General features: G+C 43.7%; 1 protein-coding gene across 15 annotated transcripts in view; it reads right to left on the reverse strand.

Annotated features, from left to right (window-relative positions):
* CACNA1G (calcium voltage-gated channel subunit alpha1 G) overlaps positions 1-14,000 on the reverse strand; it is a 323,096-nt gene that overhangs the window by 159,637 nt on the left and 149,459 nt on the right. For all 15 annotated transcript variants that reach the window (XM_028716551.2, XM_028716569.2, XM_028716593.2 and 12 more), the window contains exons 2-3: positions 7,019-7,130; positions 4,996-5,129 (exon numbers count right to left, since the gene is read on the reverse strand). In XM_028716551.2, coding sequence (XP_028572384.2) covers positions 4,996-5,129; positions 7,019-7,130 — 246 coding nt within the window. The remainder of the gene's footprint in view (positions 1-4,995; positions 5,130-7,018; positions 7,131-14,000) is intronic.

The raw sequence follows: 14,000 nt of genomic DNA on the forward strand, positions 1-14,000 counted from the left end.
AGACTGGCCTTTGAAAGGTACGTTAGAAGGGCTTTTCTAAGCACATTCTAATCGGCCCCAAAAGCCTGGCAAGAAGAAAAGACTGCAGATGTTATTAGACTGCGTTAAATTGGCCAAGTGAAAGCATAGGAGGGAAGCCTAGGCTGGGTTTCAACTCAGCCAGCTTAACACATGTTCAGAATTACATGCTGTCTTCTTTGCACGCGACTCTCAGAATGCATCGGTGAGAAAAAGAGCAATGCAACGTAGATTCGGGATAAGAATACAGGCGCTCACAAATCTGCTCTGCATTCTTCAAGATTTCCCCCCAGGGACAACTTTGAGCTGGTGAGCTGCATCCTCATAGTTACAGTGATGCAACTGGGCCTCCCCAGGGTAGCATGTGCCTGAATGTAAGCTCAGCTAGCCATACCTAGTATCTACAGATTTGCTCTGACATACAGGGACATAATATGAACACCCCTAGATTCCATTTAATTAAATTTTTGCTCAGGAGAAGCAAGCCTCACCCCAAAATGTGGTTGGATTTGCCCTGTTAAATAAATTAAGATAAATGATGATGATAATTAATAATAATAATAATAATAATGACGACGTTACTGGTTCCAAGCTATAAAGCTGATCAAAACAGCAGGAAGTCTCATTCTGCTTTCCCTGCTACACATTCAGCCCATCATCTGAGCCTCAGAGCTTAGCCAAAGTTAACAAATGCCCAGAAAATCTTGGCAATATCTTTCTAGGAAGCCTGACAAATCTTATTCTGCAGTGAGGGAAGAGTAGCCTTTCAGGAGTTTCATAAAGCAAACTTCTTTAAAACAGGAATGGAGAACCTGTGGCCCTCCAAATGTTGTTGGGCTGCAACTCCCATCATCCCTGACCATTGGTTATGCTGGCTGGGGCTGATAGGAGTTGATAGCTCAACATCTGGAGGGCCACAGTTTCTCCATCCCTGAATAGTACAGGATAGGGACAAGAGTTTGGCAGCCTCATTTTAAGACCCAAATAAAAACCCCTCATCTAACAAAGTGGGTGCTTTGTTTATGCTTCTCATCTCTACTGAAGTCCACAAAAGATGTCAGATTTTTTAAATGCCCATCTGCCTGTCTTTTAAAGCAAAGCTTTGATATAGCATTCAGTCTATTCTACTTAATATGCAAGTGTCATCTGATGGCAGGCCGTTACTGAAAACAATCTATACAGGCAGCGCTACATAACATTGTCAACGGGCCAAGGATAGCTGCAGTTGCACCCTTGTTCAGAAGAAAGCATGCATTTTGAAGGTTGATCCAGCAGTACTGTGATTAGTGCCAGACCTCATGCCACAAGCCAACCTGCAGCAACCTTCTGGTGAAGAAGAAGAAGAAGAAGAAGAAGAAGAAGAAGAAGAAGAAGAAGAAGAAGAAGAAGAAGAAGAAGAAGAAGTAGTAGTAGTAGTTTGGATTTGATATCTTGCTTTATCACTACACGAAGGAGTCTCAAAGTGGCTAACATTCTCCTTTCCCTTCCTCCCCCACAACAAACACTCTGTGAGGTGAGTGGAGCTGAGAGACTTCAGAGAAGTGTGACTAGCCCAAGGTCACTCAGCAGCTGCATGTGGAGGAGCAGAGACGCGAACCCAGTTCACCAGATTACTTAAATGACAGCGGAAGAAAGCCCTGGTGGTGCGCAGTCACTATAAGCCCTGCTCACTGGGTAACTGGTGCCCAAGCAGGAGGCATCTGAGGAGAGCTGCCAAAGGCTCACTATTGCTGCTTTTGCTATTGCTAAACAACCCGCACCCCCAGACCCAGAACATACTTCCTTCGCTGAGACTCCTCTGATGAATGCTGGGTGGCCTCCACTGCACCTTTTATTTATTTCAATAGCTTATATCAGGCATAGGCAAACTCTGGCCCCCCAGATGTTTGGGACTACAATTCCCATCATCCCTGACCACTGGTCCTATTAGCTAGGGATGATGGGAATTGTAGTCCCAAACATCTGGAGGGCCGGAGTTTGCCTATGCCTGGCTTATATACCACTTAATCACAGTCGTCTCTACAGGGGACCCAATACAATAAGACTAAAAAGGAGTTAAAACTATATAAGCAGAATTCAGTTTAAAAGTCTGCTGGGTTGTTGTTTTTTAAAATCTTAGTGTCTGGGTTTCAACAGGGAAGTCTCACCTCAGCTGGAATAGACCCACATTCAAATCTAGAATGTGAAACTTGTTATTCTTAGGGTAGGGTGTTTTAGCACTCTGTGAAAAACCATATGTGGTATACCGGGAGTAGAAGGGTGATAATAGAGCTAATGCACTACCATGGTTAGGAATGTGAGTTGCGACACTTCCCAATTCAAATCTCTCATTCTGCATCCCATTCCCCATGTGGTCTAGATGGCTTTAAGCAAGCCAGTGGCACTTTTCTTTAGCCCCACCCATTGAGCCATGTGCAATGTAGAGATAAAACTACCAACCTCCTTTACAGGTCCTGTTATAAGGATTACTGAAATAATGTATGTGAAATGCTTTGAAGACACTCAAGTGCAGAACTACACAAATGCTATTTTATTAGCAGTGGCAGTAGTTTTACATGCACCCAACACTCTAGAAAAAAAGAACAACAGCATGGCACCTTCTAGTAGCCTGGGAGAACTCTTGCTGCTGACTTCCTAACCTGGAAAAACGCTGCAGTTGTGGTTTATTTCTAGAATCCTCCAGTCCATTCCAGGAAATTCCAGTTAATTATATGGGAGGGGTGTGTGGGAGTAGGGGCAGAACCCTAATAGACTCTGGGCACTCTTTATGAATAGGAAGGTGAGGAGAGAGCCTCCAAGCTCTTTATGTGTCAAGGAAACTTAACCCGTTTCCTGGCTGCAGGCCAGGAACGTTTCATGTGGATTTCAAGCCTCAGCCAGGAGATTCTCGGGTGCTAGAAAGAGCCTTTAATTTAAACCAGGTGCCTCTGAAAGAAAAACACTTCATGAAAGGCAAAAACTTGGTTTCGTTCCCTCAAAACAAAAGGGCAATCACGCACATTTTGACTAAAATATTCCCTTTTTGGAACACAGCCTCCATGCTTTAAACAAACTCGCTGAAACCTCATCCATTTGGACAATCTGCATGAAACTGAGACTACCAATATTTCTGGAGCCAGAGAAAATACTTGAGCAGAATGCCAGCTGAGTCCGCCCAAATCTGTGGAGCAAAAGACCTTACAGTATGGAAAGCAGCACACAGGCTGGCAGGGAACAAAGGAAAGCGGGGTTTTGTGGCATTCCTTTGTTGCTGCCGTCTGCAAAACTTAACACTGTGAGTGCCGCAGAAATCTGGGGACACCACAGTGGTTGGACAGGAGTGTGGTTTGTACTGCTTGTACAGCACGTGTCAAGTAAGGCACATGGGGCGACTGGTGGTGGGGACTCTGCTGATGTCATGCTTTTGTTTACAGTGCTCATTCAGTTGCTCTTCTAATCTGGTAATGATATGACGGTGGACCACTGCCCAAGGATGTTTCCTCCCACACATGAATTCCTGGATGATCTCAGCACACACAAAGAAGCCATCTGAAGTGCCGAAAAAGGAATGAGGTATCTGCATATCTTGGCAGTGCTGCGCAAAGACATTTTGCTCTCTTGGGCAGAAAATCCAATGGCGACTCCTTCCCATTGTCATGATGAGCATTATACCAATACATATCATTGGTCTCGCTAGGCCAGAATTCTTTAGCCTTAGATGCCCAGATATTGTTGGACTCCAACTCCCATCACCCCCAGGCTAAAGATGACTGGGGATGATGGGAGTTGAAGTCCAACAACATATGGGGACCCAAGGTTGAAGAGCACTGATCTAGGCCATGACAATCTACTTTGATTGGCTGCAGCTCTCGAGGAACCCTCTTTGGGCAGGTCTAGCCCATCCCTACTACCCAAGATCCTTTTCAAATAGAGATGCCAGGGATTGTGCCCGAAACCTTCTGCTTGCAACCCAATGGAAGGTTCTCCTGACCAAGCCCCATTGAAATTGAACAAGGGACTATGCAGTGGAACTTGATCAGTGATGCTGTCAGGGCAGCCGAGTCCCCACAAATGCAGCATGACTTGCTCCAGACATTCTGAAGCAAGTGAATACACATTACTATCTAATGATGGAGGCAGACAGCAGGCCCTAAATCCAGAGTCTTAAACTACCTAACTGCACGACTAGACTTGTGAGGAACTTCTTGATACACTTTGTATCTGATCCATTATCTACACTCCTGCTCTTAAAATGGGTGCCCCAAATCTGCCACTCAGCATGTACTTAGACATCCAGAAACAGGAGACATGTTACGAAAAAGAAAAACCTGCATAGATGCACAGTCTTGGAAAAATTACAATATGGCATGGGTAGAGTTTGAACTGGCAACATTTGTTTGGTTCACAACACAGCTTTCTTCTCTTTGCACCTGGATCCTAACAATATCCTCATCCTGCATATTCCACGTCCACAAGTTCTTATAAACAACTCTTAGGCCTTTGGTATCAAAAGGGCAGAGGAATTGCTTTCAAGTCGGAAACCCAGAAAATTCTTCAAAGTTTGAAAAAAATAATAATGCAAACCTTGGCAAGAGCTTATGAAACACTTCATAAATCTCTAGTAAGACATTTGTAGTGTGTCTAATGTCACAGAGTAACAGAAAATGTAACAGAAAACAGTTCAGAAAATGTTCAGACACATCTGTACCATAATTTTAAACGGGCATAAATCATCAGCTTCCTGGTGTTTTTGCTATCGGCATTGCATATCTCAAAACATCTAAAAGTAGCATTTCGCAACTGGAAACTTGGGGTTATAGACAGTATTTAGGTACACTGTTAAGTAAAAGCTTTCTACATACATTCTCAGCTACTTTGTACACTTACTAAAAATGAGAAAACATACACAGTAATGAATTTCTCAGCTGGGGATTAGTTAGCCTCAGCTACTGTTAGCAAGAAAGTTGCCCTTTGTTTGAGAACTAATGTCTGACTTACCCAGCCAGGACAATGAAAAAATCCAGACGGTTCCATGTGTCTCCCAGGTAACATTTCTTCCCGAAAATCCCTAGTGCAACCATCTTGATGATCATTTCCACAGCAAAGAAGGCAAAGATAAAATCATCAAAGCTCTGGAAGATAAAGGAGCAGGATGAGGAGGTGCATCCTGTGGCAAAGATCCAAGTGCTTAATTGGAGACAGTTCACCATCCAAGGGACTTGACCTCCAACCTAACCAAATGAGGACCTCACCCCACACATGCTTCGTTTCTCCAACATGTAGGACTGGCAGTTATTCAAAACCAGTCTGCAAATGCAAGACTGGGGAGATGGCCATTTTACTCACAGTAGGAAGAGTATGCAAAGGGAACAGAGCTATATCATAATGTGGCTGAACACCTCCTGATGTCAAGGTCCAGAAGTGGCTGAAAAATACCATCTCCAACCAGCTGTACGTCTGTTGAGCAGGACCAGATTTCCTTAGCAAGAAGCCAACATCTGAATAAATTTGAATTAGCTGCCCTTTCTTATTTCAAACTGCCCCATTTTTGTGGCGATGTGAAGAATTCCTCCAGTGGAACTGGTGACCTCTGTTCCCTTTTCAGAATCCGAATAGGGTAAAATTCATTTATCAGGGTACACCCACCCCCAAACAAAACACCACAACAACACAGTGCTGGGTGCTGAATTCTAGTTCTTGTTTCTCTGCTTGTTTCTGAAACATGTGTTGGTTTTTCAGCATCCCTTCCACTTAATTTTCACCCAACGTTTCCTAACTTGGACCTTTGATACAAAGGGTCAATTTCCATGCAACCAAGACACACACCCTTAACCCAAAAAGCCATCATGTGAAACAGAAAGCTTTGCACACAGAGAACCCTCAAAGGGTGGTAGGGCATACCCAGTAAGCAGATTCATTCTTCTTTATGGCAAAGGCAATGGAGTTGGTTGGATTACCTCTAAGACATTAAATGCACATTTAAAGCACATGGCAACCTCCAAAGAACCATGGGAACTGTAGTTTCTCCTTTGTAAGGCTACAATTCTGACCCACTTTAACAGACTACTGTTCCCAGGATTCTTGGGGGGAAGTCATATGTTTTAAATTTATGGTATGGATCTCCCCTAAAAAGCACTTTCCTGAAATCATGGAACACAAAAAGCTACATTAAACTAGCTAAGACTGTGGGTCCAACTAGACCAGGATTGCCTTTGCATATTGGTGGCGGCTATCTCAGGCAGATGACTTTCCTATATATTTTAACTTAATGTAATTAAATGTAATATATTGCTTAATTCCTAAATGGCATCTGATGAGGTTACAAAACAAATACAAAAGATAAAACTGGTTAAAATTAACCATTAAAAAATCAGAAAAGCTTACATTTTCACACTGCCACATTTGAAGCACATTTATACCACTTGAAATAGCCATTGCTTCCCTCAAAGAATCATAAGGACTGTAGTCTACCCATCACACAGCTACAACTGCTAGCTACAATTACAGTGCCCAAGATTCTCTAGACCAGAGCTTTCTAAACTTTTCATGTTGGTGACACACCATCATTTCGTGACACAGTAATTCAGTTTTACTAGCAAACCGTAGGTTAAACTAACCCCTTTCCAGCCCCAGGAAGAGTGTGGGGAGCGTTCAGAAGACACACCTACCCACTGCAGTCGACACACTAACATGTCCTGACACACAGTTTGGAAAGCTCTGCTCTAGATGAAGCCACATGCTTCAAATGGGTGGTGGGGATCTAACCTTAGTCATTTCATTTCAGCAGGCATTTTAAGTAAGCTTTCCTGATCTTATGATTAATTTTTACTGATTTTCATCAAGCCCAAAATGATGCACTTTCTAACGGGATACTTCTAGCTGCAGGTGCCAAGAGCTGGCCCTGGGACCCTGTATGCATGTGCTCTGTCACTGGAACTATAGTTCCTCCCACATGCTATGTTATGTCAAACAAGAAATAACCTAGTTTTCTTAAAATGAAAAAAAAAAAAAAAGTCTTTACCTGAAGAATCTTGCAGCGTGGGGAGTCACAGCCCATATCTTCACAAGGGTGGAACATGCCCAGAGTGACACAGTTCAGGAGAATTACCAGCATGCTGACTCTTTCAAACCAGGTGCACAGGAAATCAGTCAAGGAAAACAAGCAGTTTCAGAGTGCAAGCTAAGAATCATCCATTAGCACCAGGGACACCACATTATTAGGCATTAGGGAAATGAGTAGAATTTCCAGGGGGGGGGGGGAGTGGACTTGTTTCCCCAGTCTTTTACCTTAGAAGCTGACTATTCATCTACCGGCTATGATTCTGCACACAGTTTGACAGCATCTGCTACTCCCAGAAGTCAAACTGACATAGTGCCATATTTACTACAATAAAAGGGAAGAGACAATGAAATCATACAATAGTCATCATCTCAGTGGTTTCTGCACAAGTGGCGACATCATTGTTATTATACACAGGTGCTGCAGTTGCAACTTCCAATGACTTTTTCTTAGGATTTTAGACAAAGACATTCTAGAATCAAAGTATCTGCAAACGGCTACCCAAACAATAGTGCTAAGCAGCACAAAAGTGCTAACTGTTCCAGAGAGGCCCTGTTTTGTTAGAAAATGGGACTTGGTTATTACTTGTATTATTTATTATTACTATTATATATTAGATTTCTATACGTCCTCATAAGATCTCAGGGCAGTTCGCAGAATGAAATACTTATCCACACAAGGCTTGTTTATTGATTAGATTTCTTACCTGCCCTTTATTAGAAGGCCCAATGGCAGGCTACAACAATTTATAAAACACAGTTATGAAAACAAACAAAAGCATTAGTGTTATAAAAACGAGTAAAACAGTTCCAAATGGAACAAAACAGTATAATTTTGGCAAAACAGGTGGGTCCTACAGAACAAAATATCTTAGCTGTCAGAGGTCAAGAGGCACATCTTTAGCATGTGGCGAAAGCTCTACAACCTTCTGTGGTGTCAGGGAAGATTCGGAGGTGCAATGGACAGAAGAGGCGCCACAACCACCCAGAGACAGAGGAAGCGGAAGAGATGGCGGAGAGTAGCCAGGGAGGGCAGGGGCTCAGGGATGCTGAAGAGCCCTGCAACCGCGCAGCCTTTCTCAACCTGTGGGTCCCCAGATGTTGTTGAACTACAACCCCCATCACCCCTAGCTAGCAAGGCCAGAGCTCAGGGATGATGGAAGCTGTAGTCCAACAACATCTGGGGACCCACAGGTTGAAAACCGCTGGTAGAGGCTCGGGAAGGAAGCTCAGACTCAGGAAGGGAGGGGGCTTTCAAATCAGCACAGACAAGGAGGGAAATGAACCTAAGAATCAAAGACGTCGCTCAGGAATCGTAGGAAGCCACTCCCTGAATCTGACTCAACGGGTTTGGATGTGTAATTCTGAACTGAAGCTGTTTCTTGTAAACATGTAATAAAGACTGTAAATACCATGCTAGGTGTTACTGCGAAGGGGAAACACCAGTCTTTACGTGTGGGGAGGGAATTTCACAGTTCAGTGGATGCTGCAGAGAGAGCACCTCTCCTAGGCTGCCATTCCCTACAAATGTGGTGGTGAAATTGCCAAGGTCAGACCCATCCCCTAGGTGGGCCCTAAGTGGGGCACTGGCCCATAGCCCAGAGGGTCTGAGAAGCCCACTAGCAACCTCCCCGCTCCAGGACCACAACCAAATGCACTGGGTGGGCAAACAGCTGCTGCTGCTGTGCTGGCAGAACCAAGAAATTCAAAAGTCAAGGTGTATGCAGTGGGGTGATAATGCAGCTGCCTGACTGGCTGCAGTCAGGATGAGGGCCTCTTCGTTTTTCTCCAGGACGGTGAATGGCAGCTGTCCTTTCTCTGCTCAGGCAATGAAGGGGATACACCAGAGTTCAGTTGAGAAAGTCCAGTAGGATCTTCTCTTCTCTCATCAACCCACGCCTGGTAACTTACTTTTCTCCTTTCCTCCCCAAGACCCTGGCGCAGCTGTGTTTCGTGTACACACTTGTCTCTTTCTTTTTGGTGCATGAAGGAAACTTATTTTCTCTCCTCTCTTCTCCCATATACTTTGTGTGACCCCTCTATTATTATTAATTAAATTTGTATATTGCCCATCATCCATAGATCTCATGGATTTATGCACACAGAATAAAAATACAAGATAACATACCCTTTAATATTTCTCCAGTGAAAATAGAGACGTCCTATTCTATTTATTACTATTTATTACTACTACTACTACTTTTAATACCCCACCCATTTGACTGGGTTGCCCCAGCCACTCTGGGCAGCTTCCAACACATAAATAATAATAAAACATTAAACATTAAAAAAACTTCCCTATACAGGGCTGCCTTCAGATGTCTTCTAAAGTTTGTATAGTTACTTATCTCCTTGGGGGTTGCATAACCATATGCTCCAACATTTATCCAATGTAAATAGGGACATCCTACCATACCCTCGAACATTTCTGTGATGAAAATAGGGGTGTACTAAGGAAAAGTGGGATATTCCAGGATCAAATTAGAAACCAGGATGGCTTCTGTAAATCTGGGACTGTCCCTGGAAAATAGGGACACTTGGCGGGTTTGAGATAAAAGCACATAATACATAATAAAAACAGGAACAAAACAAACCAATAACCTCCCCCCAAACACATTTAAAATTATATAGGATGTTAGATAGCCGAAGGCCTGATTGAAGAGGAATAATTCTGTCTGGTGTCTAAAGGTATATATTGAAGGCACCAGGCAAACCTCCCTGGGGAGAGCATGCCACAAACTTAAAGACCTGCAGACTTGTTCTTTCGTTACCCAGCCACTCAGACACTTGGAGTTGCAGCAAGCCTAATGAAAATGGTTCAATCTCCTTAAGGATTTTATCCCTACGCCCCAGTTAACATGGATAGATCTTCCATTGCTACAGCTGTGCAGCCTGACCAAGTTTACTCAGTGTAAAGTTTCTTAGATTCTATTAAGAAGGTGCCTACTCCCAAGTAAATGCAAGAAAATAGGATAATGTTAACTTTCAGCCATATATTCAAGGGCAGCCCCACATACGGTGTATTGCAACAGTCCCATCTAGAAGTTCTCACAATGTTGACCTGCTTTTACTTACCAGTTCCCCCTCCCTCTCATCTGTGTTTGGCCAGAAATGAACTCAATGTAAATTCAATGTACTGTCTTCATTTGTACACAGCACATCCTTAGCAAATGGCTGTGCTTATCTTTGTGAAACAATATGTTCTCAACCAAAGAGATGACAAATTTTTAAATAGCAAGTCCTCTATTGGGATTAAAGAGAGTTTCAGGACCAGGTTTTGGCTCCTATGATAAACATGAATATGTTTAATAAAATTCATGCATTTGGGGGGGGGGACACCCCAGAACAGCTCATTCAAAGGAATCCCTATAATAATTTAGCAACAGAACAAAACTGTTAGTGGAGGGGGAGGAAGGCTAGATTTTTGCTGCTAAAGGCAAAATCTTCTGAATGAAAATTAAAAACCAAGTTGTGGAAGTCGGTGGGGCATTTGCTCAAATGGAGCAGCCTCCACTGGCCAGTTCTTTTATTCTAATGATGTGTCTTTTGCACCTGGTTGGTAGATCTTGGGGTTCTAGCTGAAGCAGGTTGCTTAGATGGGAGATGCCTCCCAGCAGCAGCACTGACACTTGTCAGGAGCAGAAGGGGATGGTGAGAGCAGAGCTGCAAGAGTACTGGACTGGCTTCACAGGTGAATTGCACAGCCCTGATCTCACTGTTGTCTTGCCCCTCCTGGTAAGGGCAGTGATGCTGCTAGGAGGCTACTACTGCAGATCTACCACATTAGGCAATATGCTCCTGTGTATAATATAAAAATCAAGTAGAACCAAGAAGTATGAATTCTGCCCACCCCTGATTTCGTTGATGGAGTGATAGACTTGGAACTGGATTAAGCTCTGCTCAGCTTGGCATGAAATTCCCCGGGGGACTGGGAGCTTGTCATTGCCTCTTAGTCTTACGTACATCACATGGTTCTTGTCTGTCTAAAATGGGGAAAAATGAATGCCACCTTCAGCTCTTGGAGGAAGAGTAGGATAAAAACATTATGAAGAACAACAACAGGTATGTGCAAGCAACAGCACGGATCCCAGGGCTACAGGGAAGGAGAGAAAGCTGGTTGTGCACAATAGCTCTTGTTCTTGGACTTCTGAGCAACCTGATTTTGTCTCTGCTATTTTAAGAGAATCTGTCCATTTTATTCCTCCCTAATCATGCCGTCAGTACTGTAGATAAAAGCTGAAAGGATATGTGCTAGGAACCAAGTCCATGCAAAGTTTAGGGCAATTTCCTAAGCGACACTAAGAATGCCATAGACGGGAATGAATGATTTATGAATGCTATTAATAAGAGGGACAAAGTGGAAAGGAACCATTTTAAAACTGAATGTGTACTCTGGTAGCAACTGATTTGCAGACACAGGAAATGCAAGAACTGATTTAAGCCTCACTTGTGGAAAGACCCTCAGGGACCCTTCAAACGTAACAAACTGAGGACCCAGGAAACACTTCTGTGCAGGGGAAAGTGTGCAAATTGCATACAGAATGTTATGGTGATGCAAATTACATCTATGTCTTCATCAGGTATAAGACCACTCACCACGAGTATGGTGGATACAATGTGCACAGAGAGAAAAACAGTGTGTGTGTGTGTGTGTGTGTGTGTGTGTATGATTATCATACTTTCACCTTCCCACAGTAACAGTGGCGTAGCGTGGGTTGTCAGCACCCGGGGCAAGGCAAGTAATTTGTGCCCCCTAACCCGTGGATTTGCACCCCCTAACCTGTGGATTTGCCCTAACCCCAGATGTTGCGCCCGGTGCGGCCGGCCCCCCCTGCACCCCCCACGCTACGCCACTGCACAGTAATACTTTGAAACAGTTCAGGGGTATAGCGGGGGGGGGGGCGTAGCCCAGGGACACAATTTTAAGGGCGCAAACCAGCCCCTCCATGCCGGAATCCCCGTTCCGCACTGCCTGCTGCCAAGAGTCTCTGGGTCCCAGAGTCCAGCCTGGCCTGGTCTAGCCTTTGGCAGATGACCATCCAACCTCTGCTTAAAAGCAAACTCCTTAAAGACCATCCACCCTACAATGAAGGAGAGTTTACCACCTTCCGAGAGAGTCCACTGAACTGTCAAACAGCTCTCCACTTCTCTGCATCAGGTTAAGTGGTGTTAAAATGCTTTCCTAATTATGATATGCCCTGAATGTAGGTATTAAAAAGCTGGCTGCTCTATAAACCAATTCTGACTAAGAGTTAAGATTAAAATAGAAGAATTCTATAAAACCAGATAAAGCAGACTATTTATTCTCCATGAATAAGTCATTTCCAGATGTCCTTTTAATTATGCATTCATGATTGATGTGTGCTCATGATGGTATTGGGGCCATTATATGTGTTACACTGTTTGCACTTACAAAATTTGGGGTGGCAGATGTGCTTCGTTTCCAGTCAGTGTGTGTCCCGTGGCTTCCTGCTCCAACCCTGCCACTTTCGCACCATTTTTTGGGAGGGGGGCAATAGCTGTCCCACTTTTGTTGCACTACAGTAATACCTTGGTTTACAAACTTCATCCATTCTTAAACCGAAACCGTTCTTAAACCGAGGTGCGCTTTCCCTAATGAGGCCTCCAGCTGCCGGTGCCCTTCCACCATTCAGATTCCGTTCTTAGACAGAGGTAAAGTTCTCAAACCAAGACATTACTTCCGTTTTTGCGGAGTTCGTAAACAGGACTGTTCTTAAACAGAGGCACCACTGTATAGCGCAAATGTGCCCCTCAAGGTGGCAGTAATGCAATAATATTGGGAAAGCATTGCAGAAGAACTAATGAAGGGGAATGATGTTTGCATAGTACAATGTGAATCGACCAGAAATGCACTATTATTGCATCAATGGTATGTTGCACATCTGACATGTTTTATAACATTGTATACCTGAAGAAATTGCTTTATTGTTTTTAGAAGTTATAAAGAGGGTTTCATTGATTTTTAGAGTTTGCTGATTTCCCCCCCTCCAGAATTTGTGTCCATGCACTTTATTCTGTTTTTATGTTTGATGGCTTTTGCTACAGATTTGCTAAATAAAAATTTAAAAAGTCTTATTTAGTATTATAGTAGCATACGTACATAACAAAACTAAACCGTATCATAAAACTAGAATCCTGTAGTATGCTCGCCATGCCATAGTTAGTCCCAGGCACGCTGTCTGGAAATGATTTTAATGTGTGATTCCATCCAAACCGTAGAGCCTCAGCCATGTTATCGCTGAGTCTGTGGAGATGTGGTATAGAAACAAATCACTTTGCTGTCCGCCACCACCCCACTCCATTTTCCTCTTTCCAAAAGCCCTTCCGACTTTTAAATTTGAGAACTGTTGCCAGGGACCAAGTTGGGCTGGGTCAGATTTCAAGAAGCTGACAATTTATCTGACAGGGTAAATCGAACTGCAGCAGCAGATCGCACAAAGGGAGGTTTCAGGTCTAGACGGAAAGGAATTTCTCTGTGTCCCTCTAGTGGGCATTTCCAATGACTTCAGGACTCCTGAGGTTAAGACAGTCACTGAAGTCAATATAGATTCTATTCGAGCACCAAGCTCTCCAACCCTTAAGTGAAAGAAAACGCTGCTGAAGGCTCTGTTTAAACCTGGTTCTGGTCACAGGAAAAATAGTGCAGCATATTGAAAAATGTCCACATCAGGCATATTTGAGGAATTCACTTTCCCACCCCCCTGCTGCAGTGTGGCCAGAGGCACTGCTTGACCATAATGGCTATACCACTGAGCCTCTTGGGCTTGCCGATCAGAAGGTCAGCGGTTCAAATCCCCGCGACGGGGTGAGCTCCCGTTGCTCGGTCCCTGCTCCTGCCAACCTAGCAATTCGAAAGCACGCCAAAAAGTGCAAGTAGATAAATAGGTACCACTCCAGCAGGAAGGTAAATAGCATTTCCATGC

The sequence above is a fragment of the Podarcis muralis genome, chromosome 2 (genome assembly GCF_964188315.1).
Source record: "Podarcis muralis chromosome 2, rPodMur119.hap1.1, whole genome shotgun sequence".
Lineage (NCBI taxonomy): Eukaryota > Metazoa > Chordata > Lepidosauria > Squamata > Lacertidae > Podarcis > Podarcis muralis.